This window comes from Chelmon rostratus, chromosome 14 (genome assembly GCF_017976325.1).
Source record: "Chelmon rostratus isolate fCheRos1 chromosome 14, fCheRos1.pri, whole genome shotgun sequence".
NCBI lineage: Eukaryota > Metazoa > Chordata > Actinopteri > Chaetodontiformes > Chaetodontidae > Chelmon > Chelmon rostratus.
Window position 1 is genome coordinate 4,863,016 of NC_055671.1, and position 17,600 is coordinate 4,880,615.

General features: G+C 42.6%; 3 protein-coding genes across 3 annotated transcripts in view; 1 reads left to right on the plus strand and 2 right to left on the minus strand.

The window, feature by feature from the left end:
* The window catches only part of zzef1 (zinc finger, ZZ-type with EF hand domain 1), a 38,477-nt gene extending 37,700 nt beyond the window's left edge, over positions 1–777 (minus strand). The window contains exon 1 of the mRNA XM_041951831.1: positions 324–777. Coding sequence (XP_041807765.1) covers positions 324–731 — 408 coding nt within the window. The 5' untranslated portion in view covers positions 732–777. The remainder of the gene's footprint in view (positions 1–323) is intronic.
* Positions 778–961: 184 nt separating this feature from the next.
* On the plus strand, positions 962–6,181 carry LOC121617297 (neuferricin). The gene is made up of 4 exons (XM_041952431.1): positions 962–1,257; positions 1,515–1,655; positions 2,670–2,856; positions 3,020–6,181. The coding sequence occupies exons 1-4, from the start codon at positions 1,008–1,010 to the stop codon at positions 3,192–3,194; spliced, it is 753 nt and encodes a 250-aa protein (XP_041808365.1). The 5' UTR covers positions 962–1,007; the 3' UTR covers positions 3,195–6,181.
* Positions 3,341–17,487, minus strand: ankfy1 (ankyrin repeat and FYVE domain containing 1). The gene is made up of 25 exons (XM_041952430.1): positions 17,454–17,487; positions 15,345–15,552; positions 14,885–15,003; positions 14,338–14,473; positions 14,076–14,199; positions 13,372–13,521; positions 13,106–13,271; positions 11,613–11,817; positions 11,441–11,509; positions 10,886–11,088; positions 10,684–10,781; positions 9,962–10,163; positions 9,707–9,805; positions 9,404–9,557; positions 8,921–9,089; positions 7,821–7,939; positions 7,386–7,542; positions 7,072–7,272; positions 6,788–6,964; positions 6,536–6,683; positions 6,009–6,099; positions 5,670–5,794; positions 5,416–5,562; positions 5,184–5,274; positions 3,341–5,053 (listed from the first exon to the last, which is right to left on the minus strand). The coding sequence occupies exons 1-25, from the start codon at positions 17,461–17,463 to the stop codon at positions 4,921–4,923; spliced, it is 3,501 nt and encodes a 1,166-aa protein (XP_041808364.1). The 5' UTR covers positions 17,464–17,487; the 3' UTR covers positions 3,341–4,920.
* Positions 17,488–17,600: the final 113 nt, after the last annotated feature.

Sequence of the window (17,600 nt, forward strand, 5' to 3'; positions counted from 1 at the left end):
CCAACAAAGCAGCGAGTTATGCTGCAAGAGGCCAAAGCTGAATACCCAGTGATAATAGACCTGACAAGCAAAGGTGACATCATGATGGCTCATTACTTTAGATTTACTGCACATCCTTAAGGTTACCAAACGATTACAGGTTTATCCCCACTCCTGACCTCCCATGGCAACCATATCTTCTCATTAATCATTATAAATGGGCATGGCCACAGCTATAAACTGTGCAGTCCTTGTCCAAGAGTTCAGGGGTGGGCATGACATTCCAAACAATGACATTAACAAAGCTGTATGAGAGGTACGTTGGCTTTTCTATGGTTATATACCTCTTCACACTCATCTCTCGAGGCATCTCTGCTCTCCAACATCTCACAAAATTGTTCCACATTGACAGATTCCTCTCCTCGGTTTAACCGGTCCTCCAGCCACCGCACCAGCACACTTTCATTCCCGGACAGGACAGACTCCCGAATGGCGATCCCTGAGTCGCTAATGCGAGCCGCCGCTTCTCTCAGTTTGACTTGTTCTAGGAGGACCCCGGGGCTAGGTGGTCCACTTGTGGGCACGGACACGTTATTCGATCCCCTTCCGCTTCTACCAGAACCGGAGCCTCCACCGCCTCCGACGCCAGTGGCCGCAGAGGCCGGACTGTCTTCCGCGAAGCCCGGGCTCTCAGTTTCTATGTCTTCCTCGTCGCCGCTGCCTCCACCGCAGCCGCTCTCGGCGTTCCCCATGTTTGTTTCACCGACCTAGGACTCCCCCGAAAATCTCTGCGGCACTCTGGATGTCAGTTTTGAAACGGTTACACCGGTCTGTACACAGACCTCTAACCCGCAGCTAGAGCTCCGCCGTTCACTACTACCGCATTGACGTACTGTACGTGAGCTTCCTTAGCACGAACGTCCTTTGCGTCACGAATTTACGCATGCGCGGTAGAGTTACCGTAGTCGGAAGCACCTGAGTTGTTGTCATAGGGTGTGTGCTGTGATGTAAATGGATCACAGGCTAACATGCTCAGCTATGTGTTTGTCGCGTGTTTATCACTGGCAGTGTTGTTCCTTTCTCGCGAGTGGGTCGTTAAATTTAGAAGTGAATCAACTCCGGGGCCTTCTGTGCGCGTCCTGAGCAGCCGTGAATTATCACTGTACGACGGGGAGGAAGGCAGCAAGGGCCTTTACCTGGCCGTACTGGGCCAGGTGTTTGATGTACACAAGGGGCACAGGCACTATGGACCTGGTGGTGCTTATCACTTTATGGCAGGTGATTGACCGCTTGTCTATGGTGCCCACATTGTGTTAGCATAAATTTAACTCTAACCCTTGCACCCGACGTTCAATCTTAAACCACAGAGATCTTTTTATGTTTACAACAATGTTGTAAACATTATCTGTTGCTGTTTAATACCCCAAACCCTCAACAGACCTAAATCAGGAACATGAATTCCACTTTAACAATAGCACATAATAGTGCCATTATCCTCACTACTGTACTGTACATGTCTGTGTGTGCATTTTCAGGCAAAGATGCGTCACTGGCTTTCATCACTGGGGACTTCACAGAGAGTGGCCTGACAGATGATGTGTCCAGTCTGTCCCCACTGCAGGTGCTGGCTCTTTATGACTGGCTGGCCTTCTATCAGAGGGACTACCAAGCTGTAGGTATGTGATGCAACAACATGTGCATTTCTTCATTCAGCCAGTAGTTGCACTTCAAGCATCTTGTAAGATCAGGTTCAGCTTTATTCAGATAAATTGCTGTTGTTTGTCCCCTTTTCCTCCTTCACAATTGTTTGTTACTGGTTACTTTTCACATAAAAAATAACATATATGTATGATGCAGAACCATACTACTAATGTTGTATTGTCTTAATTTGTTTTTTATGTAAATGGGACTGCGGATGTAAATTAGCATCTTTACATGTTTTAACATGTTCATCAATATGCACTGTCCCATTCAAATAAACAAATAAAATGAATAAATAAAATAAATTTACCCAGCTGTAAAACTGAAATGCTCTTAGATGTAGTTGTTCGTAATAAAAACTGAATAAAATGATATTCTATAATTACACTGTGAAAGGAGCCATTCTGCAATATGAGCACTTTTACTTTTGACACTTTTTCCCAGGAGTACCAGGACTTTTTCCTGGTACTCCTGTCCTTTTCTGTATGTATTGTGTGAATTCAGGACTTTGACTTGTAATGAAGCATTTTTATTTCATGATATCTCTACTTAAGGAAAGGATTTAAGTACTTCCTCCACCACTGACATTCGTCCTTCTATCCCATTTTTGCATTAAATTCCTCATCATCCTGTTAAGATCTCTTGATTCCTTAACTCTATTACATTAAGGGCCTTAATATCAGATATATGAAAACCAGAGCTATGAAGGGGTCCTTCAAAAACTAAAAAATAAGCCAGTACTACCAGTGTTTGTATAACTCCAGAGTGTGCGGTATGAGATAGTGAAGCTACTGTTTCTCCATACCTTTTACAAGCTGGGTGCACACATGGAAACATCCTGGAGAGCTACAGCTTGTGCAGTATTTTGAACTGCAAAAGCTTATGGCTGAAGTGTTGCTCACTCAGGCGCTTCACCTCATTTCTCCTCATTAAAGGACATCCATCACTATCCTTAGTAGAATACCAGCCTCTCCTGTGTTGAATTTCAGGTCTGGTAATAGGCCGGTTCTATAGCGAGACCGGGCAGCCCACAGAGGCCCTGTTGCAGGCAGAAGCATCTCTAGCAGAGGGCCAGCAAATCAAGGCGCAGTCTGCAGCTGAGATGCTACGCTTTCCAGCCTGCAACTCACAGTGGAGTGCTGCCAGTGGAGGGAGAGTGTGGTGCTCCACAAAGAGGTATGGAAATAGTTCTGGCCTAATCAAATATTAAGAAGCTTACAGGGCAAATCATGCAATGTTGATGTGCTGCTTATCTGTAATGGAGCATGTCTTATGCCAGCAGGTTTTATTGGTATACATAAGGATTTGCAGGAATGAATTGGATCGTTTTTCTCTCCAGTGGTGGAGTGGAAAGAGCCTGGACCGGTGTCCCACGAAAGCTCTTCTCTCCTCGAACCAGTGGTGTTCGTTGTGTCTGTGTTGAAGACCCGTCTGCAGCAGAGGAAGACCCCAACCTGCAGAAGTATGATGGCTGCCCTCCACATGCTGACTCATGCTCTGTTAAAGAGTACTAGTCTCTGGGCCAGCCCAGAAAATGGACCTATTCATGGCCTGCTTTTTAGCAACACAAAACTCAGGAAAACACAGGGACTTTTGCCAGTAAATCACAGCGATGAACTGAAGTGTAATAAAAAGGTAGAATGACACAAACTTAATCCACTGGTTTTTGATAACCTTTATGTAAAGTTGTCCTCCCTTTCTCTAAAAGGATACACCAGGAAGAGACAGGCTAGATATCTGAGCATACAGATACAATATAATGTGCATAAAAGATTAAACAATGTGCATAAAAGATTAACAGAGGCAAGATTTAGGTTTGTCACAATGACAAGCACAAACTGCATTAAAGTACAAAACAGTTGTAGTGGTCAAAAATATCACACATTTATCTGTACAATTTAACAATACTTAAAGAGGCCCCACTACCAGGCCATCCCTCTGCTCCACATTCTCCCCAATGATCGGAAATGCCATGTGATCTTGATAAAGTGCACCTGTTAGGCTTGGAAATCAAGAAGTTAAATGTGATGGGCCAAGACAACAACTTGACTTGAGGCAACATTGTGGGGGCTATGATAACAACTTCCAATGCAGACCTCATGGCAGATCAAAAATGGAATGTAATCATTTGGTGACTGATTTTGAAATATGACTTATGATTATGACAATGACATGTACAGGCTACAAATTAAATGACATGCATAGGCATATTAGGCATTTCTGTAACTTAGGAGGAAGATTGCTAACAGAATTTGTTTTGGGGAGCACATTTCTATTCCTGTTTTGTTAAAATACGCTTTCTCAGGTCACATGTTCCCAACTTGCCATGTTAAAAAGTAAACATCGCATTTAATTTGGCTGATGCCCACACATGATAGACTATGTATCAATCATGGAGAAAAAACAATCCCATTTCATGAGGAATTTCATCTTTGTCCAGTGGTGCCATCTTTCACCTCGAACAGCAAAGTAATGCAACGTCAATATTACAATTCTGAATCTAACTGAATTAGATCTTTGAAAATGATGCCGATTTAAAAAATAAGTTGAGCTGCTTTCCTCTCCTCCTTGTCTGTCCCACTTAAACCAGTCAACACAGAATTGGGGTGACAGAAAAGTGGAAGATAAAAGATTACAGAGAACATGCTGATAGTTCAGTCTTTGTAGATCTAGAGATCTAGGGGCATTTTCGTTTTCATCAGCGCTCATATAAATGTAAATATTCATGATGTAGCATGGAATTTGTTTTTCTTTGGGCAGGTAGCATAGCATGAAGGCTGCTGATGGTGAAATATCCCAACAGAACAGGAAAAAACCCCTCCAAAGGTGACTTGACCATTCAAATGTTCATCACTGAGTTGAATGTCTACTTGCCACAGCTACCTGCTTGTGATGATAAGAGCTACTCATGACAAACATCATTGAACTTGGGAAAGTGATTAACAAACTCAGTCCAGCCATGACTGAGCTGGAGAGCTGCTTATATGCACTTTAAGATACTTTGATCAAAACAGAAACAAAAAGACAATGTTTCACTTTCTATTTGAAACACCTCTCTAGAACATTAATAATTTTTCATAGACTGGAATAGTATAAAGGTGATGGTCCATAACTGTCCGGGAATCTCTTGTTAGTATGTCCTGCTACTGATGTCCCTTCTCCTGGTGTGCCTGAATAATTGTGCCAAGTTGGGCCTGGCATGGCCAGTGTCACAGGGTGGAGGATATCCAGGCTGCTGCATTACGATACCCCACCCAGAGTTAGTACATCAAAGCAGATGTCACACACCCTCACCGGCTTGTTCAAGTCAAACTTGATGATGGGGATCTCCTTTATAGAGCACTTGTGGCACAACAGGCGCCCACAGTGGCGGCTAGAGAACAGTCAAGGAGAAACAGGATTAATCATGCAGTCTGACACAAAATCAAATATAAGTGAAATTAATCCAAACAAATGTACGGTACATTTCTATTATTAAAAAAAAACAACAACAAACGACTAACCAGTGATGTTTCCGTGTAGTAACACCAAACTTGGCAGCACATTCATAGCAATTGGACCCATCACACCAAGGGGGCTCTTTGGACAGCATATCTAAAGAACAATTACCTGGTTATTAACCCACAGATCACCATGGGGGTCAAATGAATCATATCAGAGCATATCACTTTAATGTGGGGCTGTCATTTTAACATACGCTGAATGCCTCACAGAAAATGAAGAGTGAAAAGTTACCTAGAAGGCGGAAGAGCAACTGCTTGGTTGCAACTTGGTAGTTGAAAATGTTGATGCCCTGATTATTATTGATGCCCAGTCGAGCCCCAGCCCTTACAATGGCACGGCACAGGTTTGCGTTTCCTTTCATGTAGGCCAGGAGCAGAACTGTAATGAAATACAGGTCACAGTCATTCTTTCACAAGTGTACCACTGGTAGTAATATGCTATTGCTATACTGTTAACAGCAGTAATAATTTAGCCAGCTACTGTACCTGTGTTCCCTTCATTATCTGGTTTGTCCAAGGGGTATTCAGGCATACACTCCAGGAACAACTCAAAAATGGCAGCGGCATTCTCTTTTCCATAATGGCCTAGCACATGCATTGGTGACTGACCCCTAAGCAGACACATTAGATGAAAGGGAGACAGGCAAGTCGACATTAGAGACTACAGAAGGTTGTAAGTTATGTCTAAAAACTGACAGCTTCTACATTGTTAATATTCAGTTTCTATCCAATTTTCTACATTCTGTTACGTTAATGTACTGCTGCAATGACTAAAAGCATGACCCCACTGACCTCAAGGTAACATCTGACTGTAAAAGAGAGTACCTGAGATTGAAGGCCTCAGCATCAATGTTGGACTCTGTGAGAAGGGTTCTGACATTGTTAAGGCGACCCTGCATCACAGCCAGATGCAGAGCTGGGGAGACAACAAGAAGGACAGACAAAAGAGTCAAATGTCTTACACATGGATTACGGTATGTTGGGGTGGTGGGATGATAATAAATAATACAACACACACAATAACTTCAACTGTTATTTTTAAAGCTGAATGCAATTACTCCTTTGAACAAGACGATATTGACATCAAGTAAATGACAATCCTCACTGTAAAACTTAAAGACACACTGCACTGCTTATCTGGCAGTATAGGATACTGGTATTTGGAAGGTAACATACTTTATCATGGCTAGAGACTGATAACTGTTTTGAGATGAATGAGAGACAGGCTGGACTCTAAGTTAATCAGTAATCTGAACATTGTGTACATTGGAAAGTTGGGTGCCATTTATTTAACAGAGGCCTTCCAGATCACAAAGAAACAAAAGCAGAATAGTAATACAACGTTAATGTACCATTATTGCCATTCTCATCCTCAGCAGCAAAGTCTACACCATTCTCCAGCAGCACAGAACAAATAGTGGCTAGGTCCTGCTGTGCAGCCAAATGTAGTGCTGTCTGCCTGTGTTTGGTCAGCTCGTTTACTTTGGCTCCGGCAAGCAGCTGAAAGTAGAAAAATGCGGAATAAAAACTCCACTTCTCTTCAATAGCACTTCAGTGGGCATGAATAGTAAATGCAGAAGACCAAGAAAGTCTGAGGTGTCTACCAGGTTGCGGACAATGATCTCAGATCCGGCCTGGACAGCCAGATGGAGAGGGGTGAGTTTGGCTGCATCCTGAACCCTGGAGTTGACATTAGCTTGGACGCTGATAAGGAACAGGACACTTTCGATGTCTGAATTTTGCACAGCCACGTGGAGAAAATTCCGTCCTTTGTTGTCCACCTGGACAGAAATAAAGAGGCAGAGATCGGGAGAGATTAACACTGTAACCTTGCATTATTTTTGTAGCACTACAGTGACACAGACTGGTGCATTTATGTCAGTGCTACCTGTTCAGCAGCACCTGGCTCCCGCTTAAGGATAGCCTCTGCTGCCTTATTGTTCTTGTGCGTCATGGCACAAGCAAAGGGGGTCATTCCTTGACGGTCGCGAATGTTGAGACGAATGTCCGGATGGGAAATGAGGAGCTGTATGATGACGTTGTGCTGGCTGCTAATGGCAGCATGGATAGGAGCTCTGCCCTCTGCATCCTGACAGAAATGGACAGACACCGGAACACAAAAAGGACACGTTGATAACCCACTCAGTAATCTCTCATTAGCTGTATGCTGTAATGGCAGGAAAAAAGTATAAGTAGACTGACCTGTGCATTAACATTTGCTCCAAACTCTAGAAGGCACTGCACCACCTCCTCCAATCCCCAGCTGCTTGCCAGGTGGAGGGGCGTTTGTCCATCTCGGGCTTCTTCGTCTCCTTCCCCATTAGGGCCTGGCCGTCTGCAGCTATTCACGTCACAACCACTATACACACACACACACACATTAGGCAGACACTAAGTTAAGACAGCAAGGTTCATGCATCTCAATAACACCAAGCTTAAAAACAAGCAGGTTGTTGGTATTGGATGGATAATATTTTAAACTGTACCATCGTACTAATTGGAAAACTTTGTTAAAAGCTGCAATGTTTCTAAAGATAATGTTTTGCCCACTGGCAAAGGTTCCAAGTTGAGGCTAATATGTGCATCCCCAGCTAGGATTAGGTTTCCCAAACCGTAATGATAAGGAGAATATCTGACCTGCGGATTAGGAAGCAAGCAGAGACCTCATTATTCTCATCAACAGCTCTGTGCAGGAGGGTCTGCTGGCAGCCAGAGGGCCCTGTGCTCCAACAGGTTGCATCACAGCCATGGCGGACCTTGATGGGACAAACAGGACCCAAACAGTCAGAATGCAAGAAAATGTTATGTTTCCCAGCCAGAAATCTATAAAACATATACAGTTTACAGCATATGTCAAGGCTTTCATGCAGAATTAGTTCTACAGGTGTGAATACTGGTCACTATTAGGGCTGTCAACAAATATTCTTAATTAGAATATACTGTATTCAAATTGTAAAAAACCCAAACAAAACGGCATTTGATTGTGTAAATTAATATTCAATTGTGGGGAAAAAAGCAGCACTGCCGCAGCTGTTCTTGTGTGGGTTTGGTATAAGACATAATTTTAGTTAAGTTTGTATCGTGTAGGTTTGTAGATCTTTTAAAATACATATTCATGTTAAAATAATATAACTAGTTTTGCCCTCTTATGGACATAATGTGCAAACATGGATATCCGAATGGTTCAATCCTATGTGTGTGGGTTTTTTTTCTTTTTTAAAGAAGAAATAATTGAAGAAATGTTTGAGGTCAACTTTGACAGCCCTGGTCACGATAGGGTTCTGTGCAGCTGTTTGCCTTCAGAACTTCAGTGATTCATCGTCATTTTGTTTTTTCCTCTTTCTGGAAAGATGCTTACTCACTTCAGATGTTTTGGATAAGGCTGACATAAACCTGCGCAATGTGCTGCATGTTACATGGACATACAAACATCAACATTGTTTCAGTTAATACAAGTATTAACATAGTTTTCCCATGTTGGATAAAGTATTCCTCTCAGTCAAATTCCTTTTTTATCCAAATAAGTGGGAAAAAGCACTTTGAAGTGCAGACGGAACAGGAAAAACAAGACTGTGGATGTTTGTTGCAAACATAACAACCACATGCATCTATCCCTGAGGCATTCTCTGATTCATGTTTCATCTTGAATTCAGTTTCATAACATTTAATAACTGACAGTGTACAAATGTGCAACTAAGACGTAACTATCAAATTGGTTGCATTTGCATTTCTCTCACCAGCGTGGATGCAATATCTTCCAGGCCATTCTCCAGAGCCAGCCACAAGGGAGGGTCTCCTTTGTCATTTACCACCGACATATCAGCTCCTCTTGTGCAAATGGCATCCACCACCAGTGGCAGCTGATTACTGATGGCCAACTGTAGTGCCGTTTGTCCCTCCTGGGTCCTGATAGTAGAATAAGGGAAAAAAACAAGCAGGTTGTTGATATTGAAGCCCACTTTCCGGCCACACAATCTTAATTCCATTTTTTAATCTAAAACATCTGTATTTTGGGTCCCATCTGAAGTTGTTAAGGCGGGGGCCTTTAACAGTAATGAACCCTGTTCACATCTGGCCAGGGACCTTCATCACATGTAATTCTCCATCTGTGTCGCCCCTCATTTCCCATCATCTCTGTACTGTCATCTAACTAATAAAAGACATAAAATGGTCAAAACAATTACAAATGCTTTCCAAATGCCATATAACCCAGGCGTTACCTAACATTGATGTCTGCCTGATGCTCAAGAAGGAAGAGGGCACTCTTGCTGTCCTGTCTTTGGATGGCCATGTGAAGCAGTGTTTGTCCATTGGACATCGTGTCATTGATAGAAGCCCCTGAGCCCAGCAGCTGAGCTGCGATGGTGTGCATACCTGACAGGGACAGATTTTACATCTTAAGTCATCTCATACACAGATCATGATGCAGTTTTGCAATAAGGTCATTCACTCCAAAACACAATTTGTAGAATGCAGAATCAATCAGTATTACAATTTCCCCATGGGGGTATAGTGCTGTGTACCTGTCCAGAGAGCCAAGCCCAGTACTGTCTGGTCCATGGAGTCTTTGAGGCTGAAGTCTGGAATGATCTGGAAGTTGTTGGTGGCATGAAGCGCATTGGCTGCAATAGAGCCATCAAGGGAGAAATAAGTGGATCCATTTCAGGACATTTGAGGATATTAACGATGCAGGTGAGGTGAATCCTTTAACACATGTGCCATATTTGCAGTTTAGTTAAAGGCAGTCAGGTGTATAAAAGTCCAGAACACATGCTGACCTTTTTGCTCGAGGATGACAGACACCACATCTGGGTGGTTGTGAGCAATGGCCATGTGGAGGGGCGTCTGCAAAGCCACACCAAGGGTGTCATCAGGCTGAGCCTTCTGGGTCTGCAGGTTGGGGTTGGCCCCTTGCTGGAGCAGCTCTGCTGTCAGGCTCGCCAGGCCACAGCGACACGCTGTATGAAGTGGGCTCTCACCCTGAAGAAAGGCAAAGGGATTAGTAACATCTTCATTGGTAAAGATATACGTACATCTTATGATTTAAGGATATGTTATTAAGTTACTTTTTAAGGTCTGCAGTTATAAAGATTAAGACGTTTTGTGATCAATGACTGCAGTCCACTGTATGAAACAGAGCATGTTACTGGTGCACAGGTGCCACACCTGTGTTGCATTATATGAACTAAGAAACCTCCTCAATGACCTGGAGAGTACAGCGTATCTTTTTTCATTTTACTTTCTTTTTTACCCATGAACAAAGGTGGGATGAGACCAAAGCTGCATCTGTCTTTTTCTCCAGCTATCTGTAAAATGTTAGACTGTATCTGAGTTAACAAAACTCGGAAAGGGTGAATCTTGGCAGCATGTTTGGACCTTCCGCTGACTGGCCTAGAGACACTGCAATAAAGGTGAACATTCAGTGCTATGTGCCCATCAGATCTGATTATCAAAGCTGTGTAGTTGTTTGGCTGTTATGTGGCCTAATGTTCATACACACCCATTTGTTGACATGGTTGACCTTTGCTCCATGAGTGGCTAGGAAAAGAGCAGCTGGCTCGTTGCCTGCCCGAGCCGCTCTCTGCATGAGACAGTTTCCTGCAGGGGATCAAACACAGGCAGATGAAGATGAAAATGTGTTGAAAGGCACGAGCATCACTCCGTGCAAGATGTGACTGTGAGGTGAGGTTATGAAAGGGCACCTGTGGTAGTGTCAGGCGCATCAGGATTGCTTCCTCTCTGAATGAGCAGGGCTGCAAAGCTATTCTCATCGAACGAGGTGCCGTTCACTACTGGTGCATCATCCTCAAATGGATTTACCGAGGTGTCTGAAGACACTGTGATGTACTGCAGGGCCAGCCACAGAGCTGTGCTGCCCTCGTGGTCCTTGAGTTCCAGGTCAAGTCTGACAAGATGGACAGATTACATCAGGTTACACGCAACATTATTATAAGAGTTGAATGAATATTTTTACAATTCATGAGCTGTAATGTATACTGTTTTTTTTTTTTTTTATTAACAGAGCTCATGAAAGTAGGTTACACTTGCTGTCTGCTCTTCATATTTGTCAGCATGGCACATAAAAAGAAAAAAATTCAAAAGGGTATAAAAAGAATTGTATGTAATCCATTTTAGTCACTTAGCTAGCTATGGTGATCTCATGATTCAACTACCTGAACACTAAGCATGCTGTGTGTGGGACTTCCCATGTCAGAAACAAACTCAATAATATAATTTGAAGGCAGAACGAAACTCACTGTTTGCACTGTAGTAGCTGGTTGAACACTGGCTCATTCCCTGATGCCACAGCTTCATGCAACGGAGTTCTAAAAACAACAAGACAAAGCCGAAGCACCGTCACACTTTGCAAGGTCGTAGGCCACCTTTGCAATCCAAGAAAGTTCATAAACCAAGAGCAGCATGACTAACCGGCCCTTGCTGTTCTGCATATTGGGGTTAGCTCCGGTCTTGAGCAGAGCCTCTGCAATCCGTGCCATGCCGCTCATCACTTCCACAGAGTGTTTCTTGGGGCTGAAAGAACAGACCAGGTGAAGTGGAGTTTCCACTGCCCCCACTGTAGCTGCATTCACCTGAGCCGAGTGGCGAATCAGGAAGATGGAGGCAAATTCATCACCTGGAAGAAGAGGGAATAAGAATTTTTTTTTAATTTACCTCAATGCATTAACTTTTACATCTAGTGCTCACACAACAACCAAGTCTGTACAAGAAAAAACCTTATAGTGGGTGAGTGACATTTCACGTTTATTGAATAATTTGATAAAGTGGGAATCATGGCAGGTATATTTTTAAGCCTATGAAAACAGACTGGCTGCAGAAGGTTGTTGTTTGCATAATCTTCTTTAAATTGTTCTAAAATAAAAAAAACATAATCGCTACAGCATCACCACATTGTGCACTCATTCGCAAGTTGGTGACATTAAGTTAGGCAGTGCAGCGCCAGAGGAGCATAGCAGCGACAGTTCATGTCAGACAGACATAATCAGTCAGGAGTTTAAAGCATAGTTTCCATCAGTTATTCATATTTTTATATTAAATTAAGATTCTGTTTTGGGTCAATATGTGAGATTATTTATTCACATTTGATGAAAAATCAGACAGTTTTGTTTTTCTTAATTTATGACACAGTTTCAGTCATTTTATAAATCATTATGGTTTATTGGCTTACGCAACCTTTTATCTTAGGTTGTACAGATTTTAGGTAAATGAAGCTTTTTAAAATAATCCAGGAAATGACATCACAATAAGCCACCAATGTAGGGATTGACAGACCACTTCAGAGTTCAACGGGTTAAGTCAGGGGTCGGGAACCTTTTTGGCTGAGAGAGCCATGAACACCACATGTTTTTGAATGAAATTCCAGGAGAGCCATACAATATGTTTAAAACTAAAAATACAAGTAAATGTGTGCATTTTATGTAATTTCAACACTTTTTAAAGTAAGTCTTAAGTCTCTGAATTCTTTTTAATAACATTGTTATGCTGTTGCTAATTAATGATGAGTATTTCTTTAATAATTACTAATTAGTTAGCTGACAGCGGGATTAACGACAAGCCGTAGTGCGCCCCTTTGCGCATGCGCACATCGACCGCTATTTTCGACAGCAAAATACGGCAGCCTCACTTAAACAGTGCCTGTCACTACCCGATCTGCGTTGCCTTTGTGATTGATGGATAGATAGATAAATAGATAGACACAACAACATGTATGTTTGCCACTTTCCCACTGAAATGACTGCGAACCGGCTTTCTAGTCGCTGGCTCGCGCGTGCGCAAAGGATTTGTCGAGCCATTGGTTCCCGACCCCTGGGTTCAGTGAACACCTTGACAGCTACGCTAAATGTTTATTTTGGACCCCACTTATATATGAAACACAAATGTAGTAACAATGACAGCCCCCACACCTCTTTGGATGGCCTTATGCAAGAGGCTCCAGCCACTCTGGTCCACCATGTCCACATCGGCTTTGTTGTTAACAAGAGTGGTAGCAATACTTTCCAATTTACGAGAGAGCGCCAGGTCTAGTGCCAGGTCACCGTTGTTGTCAAGCTCGTTCAGCTTGCCAGGTAGCTGAAAGCAAGAGATAACACCATCAAAAACAAAGCAGAAGCCTGTTTACAGCATAATGGGGAAAGCACTAGTTAATAAAGGGAGTCTGAGGGGGGCTGACCTGTGAGTCCATCTCGATGAGGTAGAGAAAGACCACATCTTCTCGCTCAACTTTGATGGCTTTGTGGAGAGGATACTCTGTTTTAGACTTGATCATCTTGTACAGAAGTTGGGCACTCATGGTGCTGAAATCTTCTTTCCGCAGATCGTCCTAATAAAACAGAATCAATGAAACACAACAAGCATCATTGTCAAGTATTAGAACTGGCCCATGAACATAAACAAGTGTCATCCATTTTTTTCTTTGCTTTCATGAAAAACAGTTATCAGTGGCCGAGCCAATAAAACCACAAAAAAAGGTGACAGTCTCATTTTCTAAAGCAAAGTCATAAAGATAGTCTTGAAAGTTGCTGAGCTGTGGCCTCTCTGAATTTATTGTATCGTAAATGATGAGATGACACACCAGTGACAACATAAATCTGATCTGTCAAACAAGAACATGATGATTGATTGAGGATTGAGGAGATTTCGATGCCTAGGACTGATGAGAACTAAAAAGTATGTAGATGATGTCATAATCCAGACAGCTAGTAGCAGATAGCAAACTAATATGATTTGGTAACCCATCATTTTTAGTGTCAACAGCTCTCTGAGTACATGACTGAACAAAATCATTCATTCCACGCATGTATGCCAATGCATGTACACAGGACCACCCCCTAAATTGCCTAGTTGGCCTTGTACAAACACTGTGCAGGTACTCACCCAGTGACTGGCTATGATCTCCCCACAGTAGTTCATCAGGGTGGTGGCATTTAGCTCCTCAGCTGTTTGGTAGAAGCGAATGCAGTTCCTGACATTCACTGAGGACATCACGCCTTTTTCACACCTGTCCCAGCAGAGAAACATGGATTTTCAGGCCATTAAGCCACATATAGTGCTCCACAAGATGTTATGAAACAGTAATGCTGCCACTAGCAACAATTAAAGTTTAATTGTAGCCTGCAAAAGTCGGTATTGAGCTGACCTCTCCCTGAGCAGCTGAAGCTGAAAGCGGTTGGCCAGCTTCATCAAGTCAATAAGAAAGGCATCATCCTCACTGAGTTCCAACTCATCAGTGTATGCCCAGCGCAACATTGCCATGGCAACCTCAGGTTTGCAATCTGGAAATCAAAAATGGAAGCAAAGTGATCAATTACTAATCTGCTGTAATTCTAACATGATGATCATTTTGGACAAATAATGACGGGAAAAAAAACATGATTTTTTTCATTATTTTGAAATGCTGGAGTGCCCTCTACAAAAACAGATTTCATTTGCTGTCATTTATAAGAATTCCAACCTTACTGATTAGCTCACTGACAAATAGGCATGATGGCCAAAACTCTGTCCAATATTGGACTTTGACAGTCTGCATAATCTACTCCAAGATAAATATTCACTCACATTATAATCATTATCTATTAGCCGATAAGAATGTTGACTGACAGAGGGGTACGTAGGTAGCAACTAGATGCTAATAATGATTTAAAGTTACTCCTTCAACACTGTGACATCACACCGGGGTCGCTCACCAGATAGGTCCAGTTCAGAGGTGGAGGCCAGGTTGGCCAAACTCCAGACATCACTGCGAGCAGCCAACACAAACTTATGGGCACTGAGCTTCTCCCCTGCGACTTTCACCTTCAGATCACTGCAAAACCAACAAATTCATTTCTGAGAAACCACGTACACATCGCAAATATTCTGGGGAAAAAAAAGGAAAATCTGCAATTGACCTTTTAGAAAATTCTCTCAATATGTTGCCTGGAGCACTCAACAGCACTTATAGCATAACTTACAGTCACAGGTTTTCATGATGTTATCTGAAAAAGCCCATCAACTGCAACAATGTAGCAGTATAAGCAGGTTGTATCACAAAACACACACAAGGGTAGACACATAACTACTATACAAAATAGCATTTGCAGGTCTGTTAAATAAGCGAAATCTTAAACAAAACTTGTTCCCATTCGGTCCAACCGTGGTCCTCACCTGTACTGGTCCTGCTGATAGAGGTCGGCCACAATGTCCAGCAGACGGCTAATGAAGGTGTCTGCAGCTGCGGGGTTGGGGGAACCCTGGCCAGCGGTCTGAGCGGCGAGCACGGCACAGCGCCTCTCTGTGTCAGCCAGCTTCTGCTGCATCTTTACATACTCCTGCCTGAGCAGGGCCAGGTGCTTCTGCAGCTTGGCCACCTCCTCTGTCACACATCAAGGTGAAGGAGACAGAGAGGACAAAAACAAGATGCAGGGATACAAAAGGTAGGTTAGAAAGACCCATTTCTGGACACATGTTGGATTTGGACCCTTTAAAGCACCTTACCCTTTTGGTCCAAAGTACAATGGTTACAATATACAGTAGCTAGTATTTGTGATTTATTTTCCACAATTTAGTTTCCTTTTTTTTTTTTTTTCTTTTTTTTTTTTTTTAACAAGAATATCTGTTGTTTAAAGATTATTCTTATGGCAGTGACAATATGTCAGGGAAGAAGCACACCAAAAAGGCTGAGTTTGAGAAACGTGATTTGAGTCATTATTAGTTTTCCTAATACTGGTCTATTTCTTGATGAACTCACTTTTCTGTGTCTCCCAAATGCCACAGAAAAAAAATCAGCATTTCCCACATAAGGCATACAAGATGCAAATTTTCAAATCTTAAAAATGGACCAAGGCAGAAAGTAAAGACAGTATTTTTGGGACAATGCTTTCTGTCTTCCTCTTAAGTGTTTCTACAGATCTTCATGTTACAACACAAATTCATGTCTCAGCCCAGATTCCACTGAGTTGCACTGAGGCCCATTTCCTTCCTTTAAACCAGTTAAGTTTTAGTGAGGAAAGAATGCTGAGACGGCACGTTACTCTGGCCTCGTCCTTGTAAACCGTTACTGGCACAGCTAGTGGTCATGAGGAACAGAGGGGGTGTTTCTCAAAACCACCTGATCAGCTCAACACAGGAAGGGTGGTATGGTGGAGCAGCAGCTTAGGACCAAACTACCAGCTACTGGACAAATTCTTACAACACACTAAAATCCATCTTCATTTTGCAGGCATCACTAATGCATTTGCGAAGCAAAGGTACATCCTGTAACAACCGTGTATGCAACACACCTTTAACATTTAAAAACAGTGCAGCTTCAACAAAACTGCACTTCACTTTGTCAGGACTTAAACATGGTCTTGTCTCTTCCAGACTTTGCAAAACAATGAATTCAATTGAAGTGCAATCAAACTATCACACCAGAGGACAGGCATTATAAAGGTTATTTTAAACTAAAAATAACGCCTTTTTTCCAAGTAACTGTTTTTTTATTCAAGTGAAGGCTCATGTGCAGAGAGAGAAAGATGCTTTCTAGTTAGTAGCAAAGACGCAGCTTCATATACAACCCAAACAGCACAGAGTGGAGAGTTTGTTCTCTGGATCAGGCAGGTAAGCAGATTTCCCTTAAGGAGGCACACACAGCAGACATTCCCTTATGTCTAGGCCAAATATAGGTGGTGCCCTTGGCCATGCCACTCCTGCCAGGTGGTGCAGATGATACCTTGCAGGGAGTGACACCTGCTCTGTCCAGTGAAGTCTCCTCCTTCGTATTTGCCATTCATTTAACAGAAGTGATATCAAATTGTGTTTTTAAAAAGTATATATTCATGAACAAAACAGCGTTTTACTGAAAACCATAGCTAGTATAGATAACGTATACCGATTAACGGGATACACGGCGTTGACATTTAGCTAAACATTAATACCAACAATACCAGCAAATTCCGTAAGTTAACATGAGGGTATTTTTTCCTACGTAGCAAACCTGCAGTCTGGCTAAACAAAACTGCTCTCCGCAGTCCGACCCACAAACATGTCTTGTCCGGTTCGGCTAAGTCGTAGCTATAAAATTCTGCTAGCAACATCAACGAGCGCTAACGACAGGGCTTGCTCACTGGCAAGCCGAGTGTGACAAGACAAGTGTCGCAGTGCTTCGTATTTTTAACCACAGACAATGTACGGTTTATCTAAATGCCAAGACACTAGTTGATTCAGTCGAGCGGATCAACAAGCACACAAGGAAAACAGGGAGTGTACCAAATAGTGAAAAACCCAATCTCATACCTTCCGCCATGTTGCTCAGCGTTAGCTCCGTGGCCTGATGGTCTCTATCGCGATATAACGAGGAGGCAGATAGTAGGCAGCGGTGCTGCGTTCAAGTGCTTACACAAAAAACGGTTATTGATAGATTAAATTATGAACGTTACTCTT

What these genes read in the sequence shown, in the direction of transcription:
- ankfy1 (XM_041952430.1), bottom strand. An exon ending in AAGATATTGCATCCACGCTG is followed by an intron (nt 7,940 to 8,920) that starts GTGAGAGAAATG and finishes TGTCCCATCAAG; the next exon opens with GTCCGCCATGGCTGTGATGC. An exon ending in AGATAATGAAGGGAACACAG is followed by an intron (nt 5,563 to 5,669) that starts GTACAGTAGCTG and finishes ATTTCATTACAG; the next exon opens with TTCTGCTCCTGGCCTACATG.
- LOC121617297 (XM_041952431.1), top strand. Translation starts at nt 1,008, where the DNA reads ATGCTCAGCTATGTGTTTGTCGCGTGTTTATCACTGGCAGTGTTGTTC. An exon ending in GAGGGACTACCAAGCTGTAG is followed by an intron (nt 1,656 to 2,669) that starts GTATGTGATGCA and finishes GTTGAATTTCAG; the next exon opens with GTCTGGTAATAGGCCGGTTC. An exon ending in GTGTGGTGCTCCACAAAGAG is followed by an intron (nt 2,857 to 3,019) that starts GTATGGAAATAG and finishes TTTTCTCTCCAG; the next exon opens with TGGTGGAGTGGAAAGAGCCT.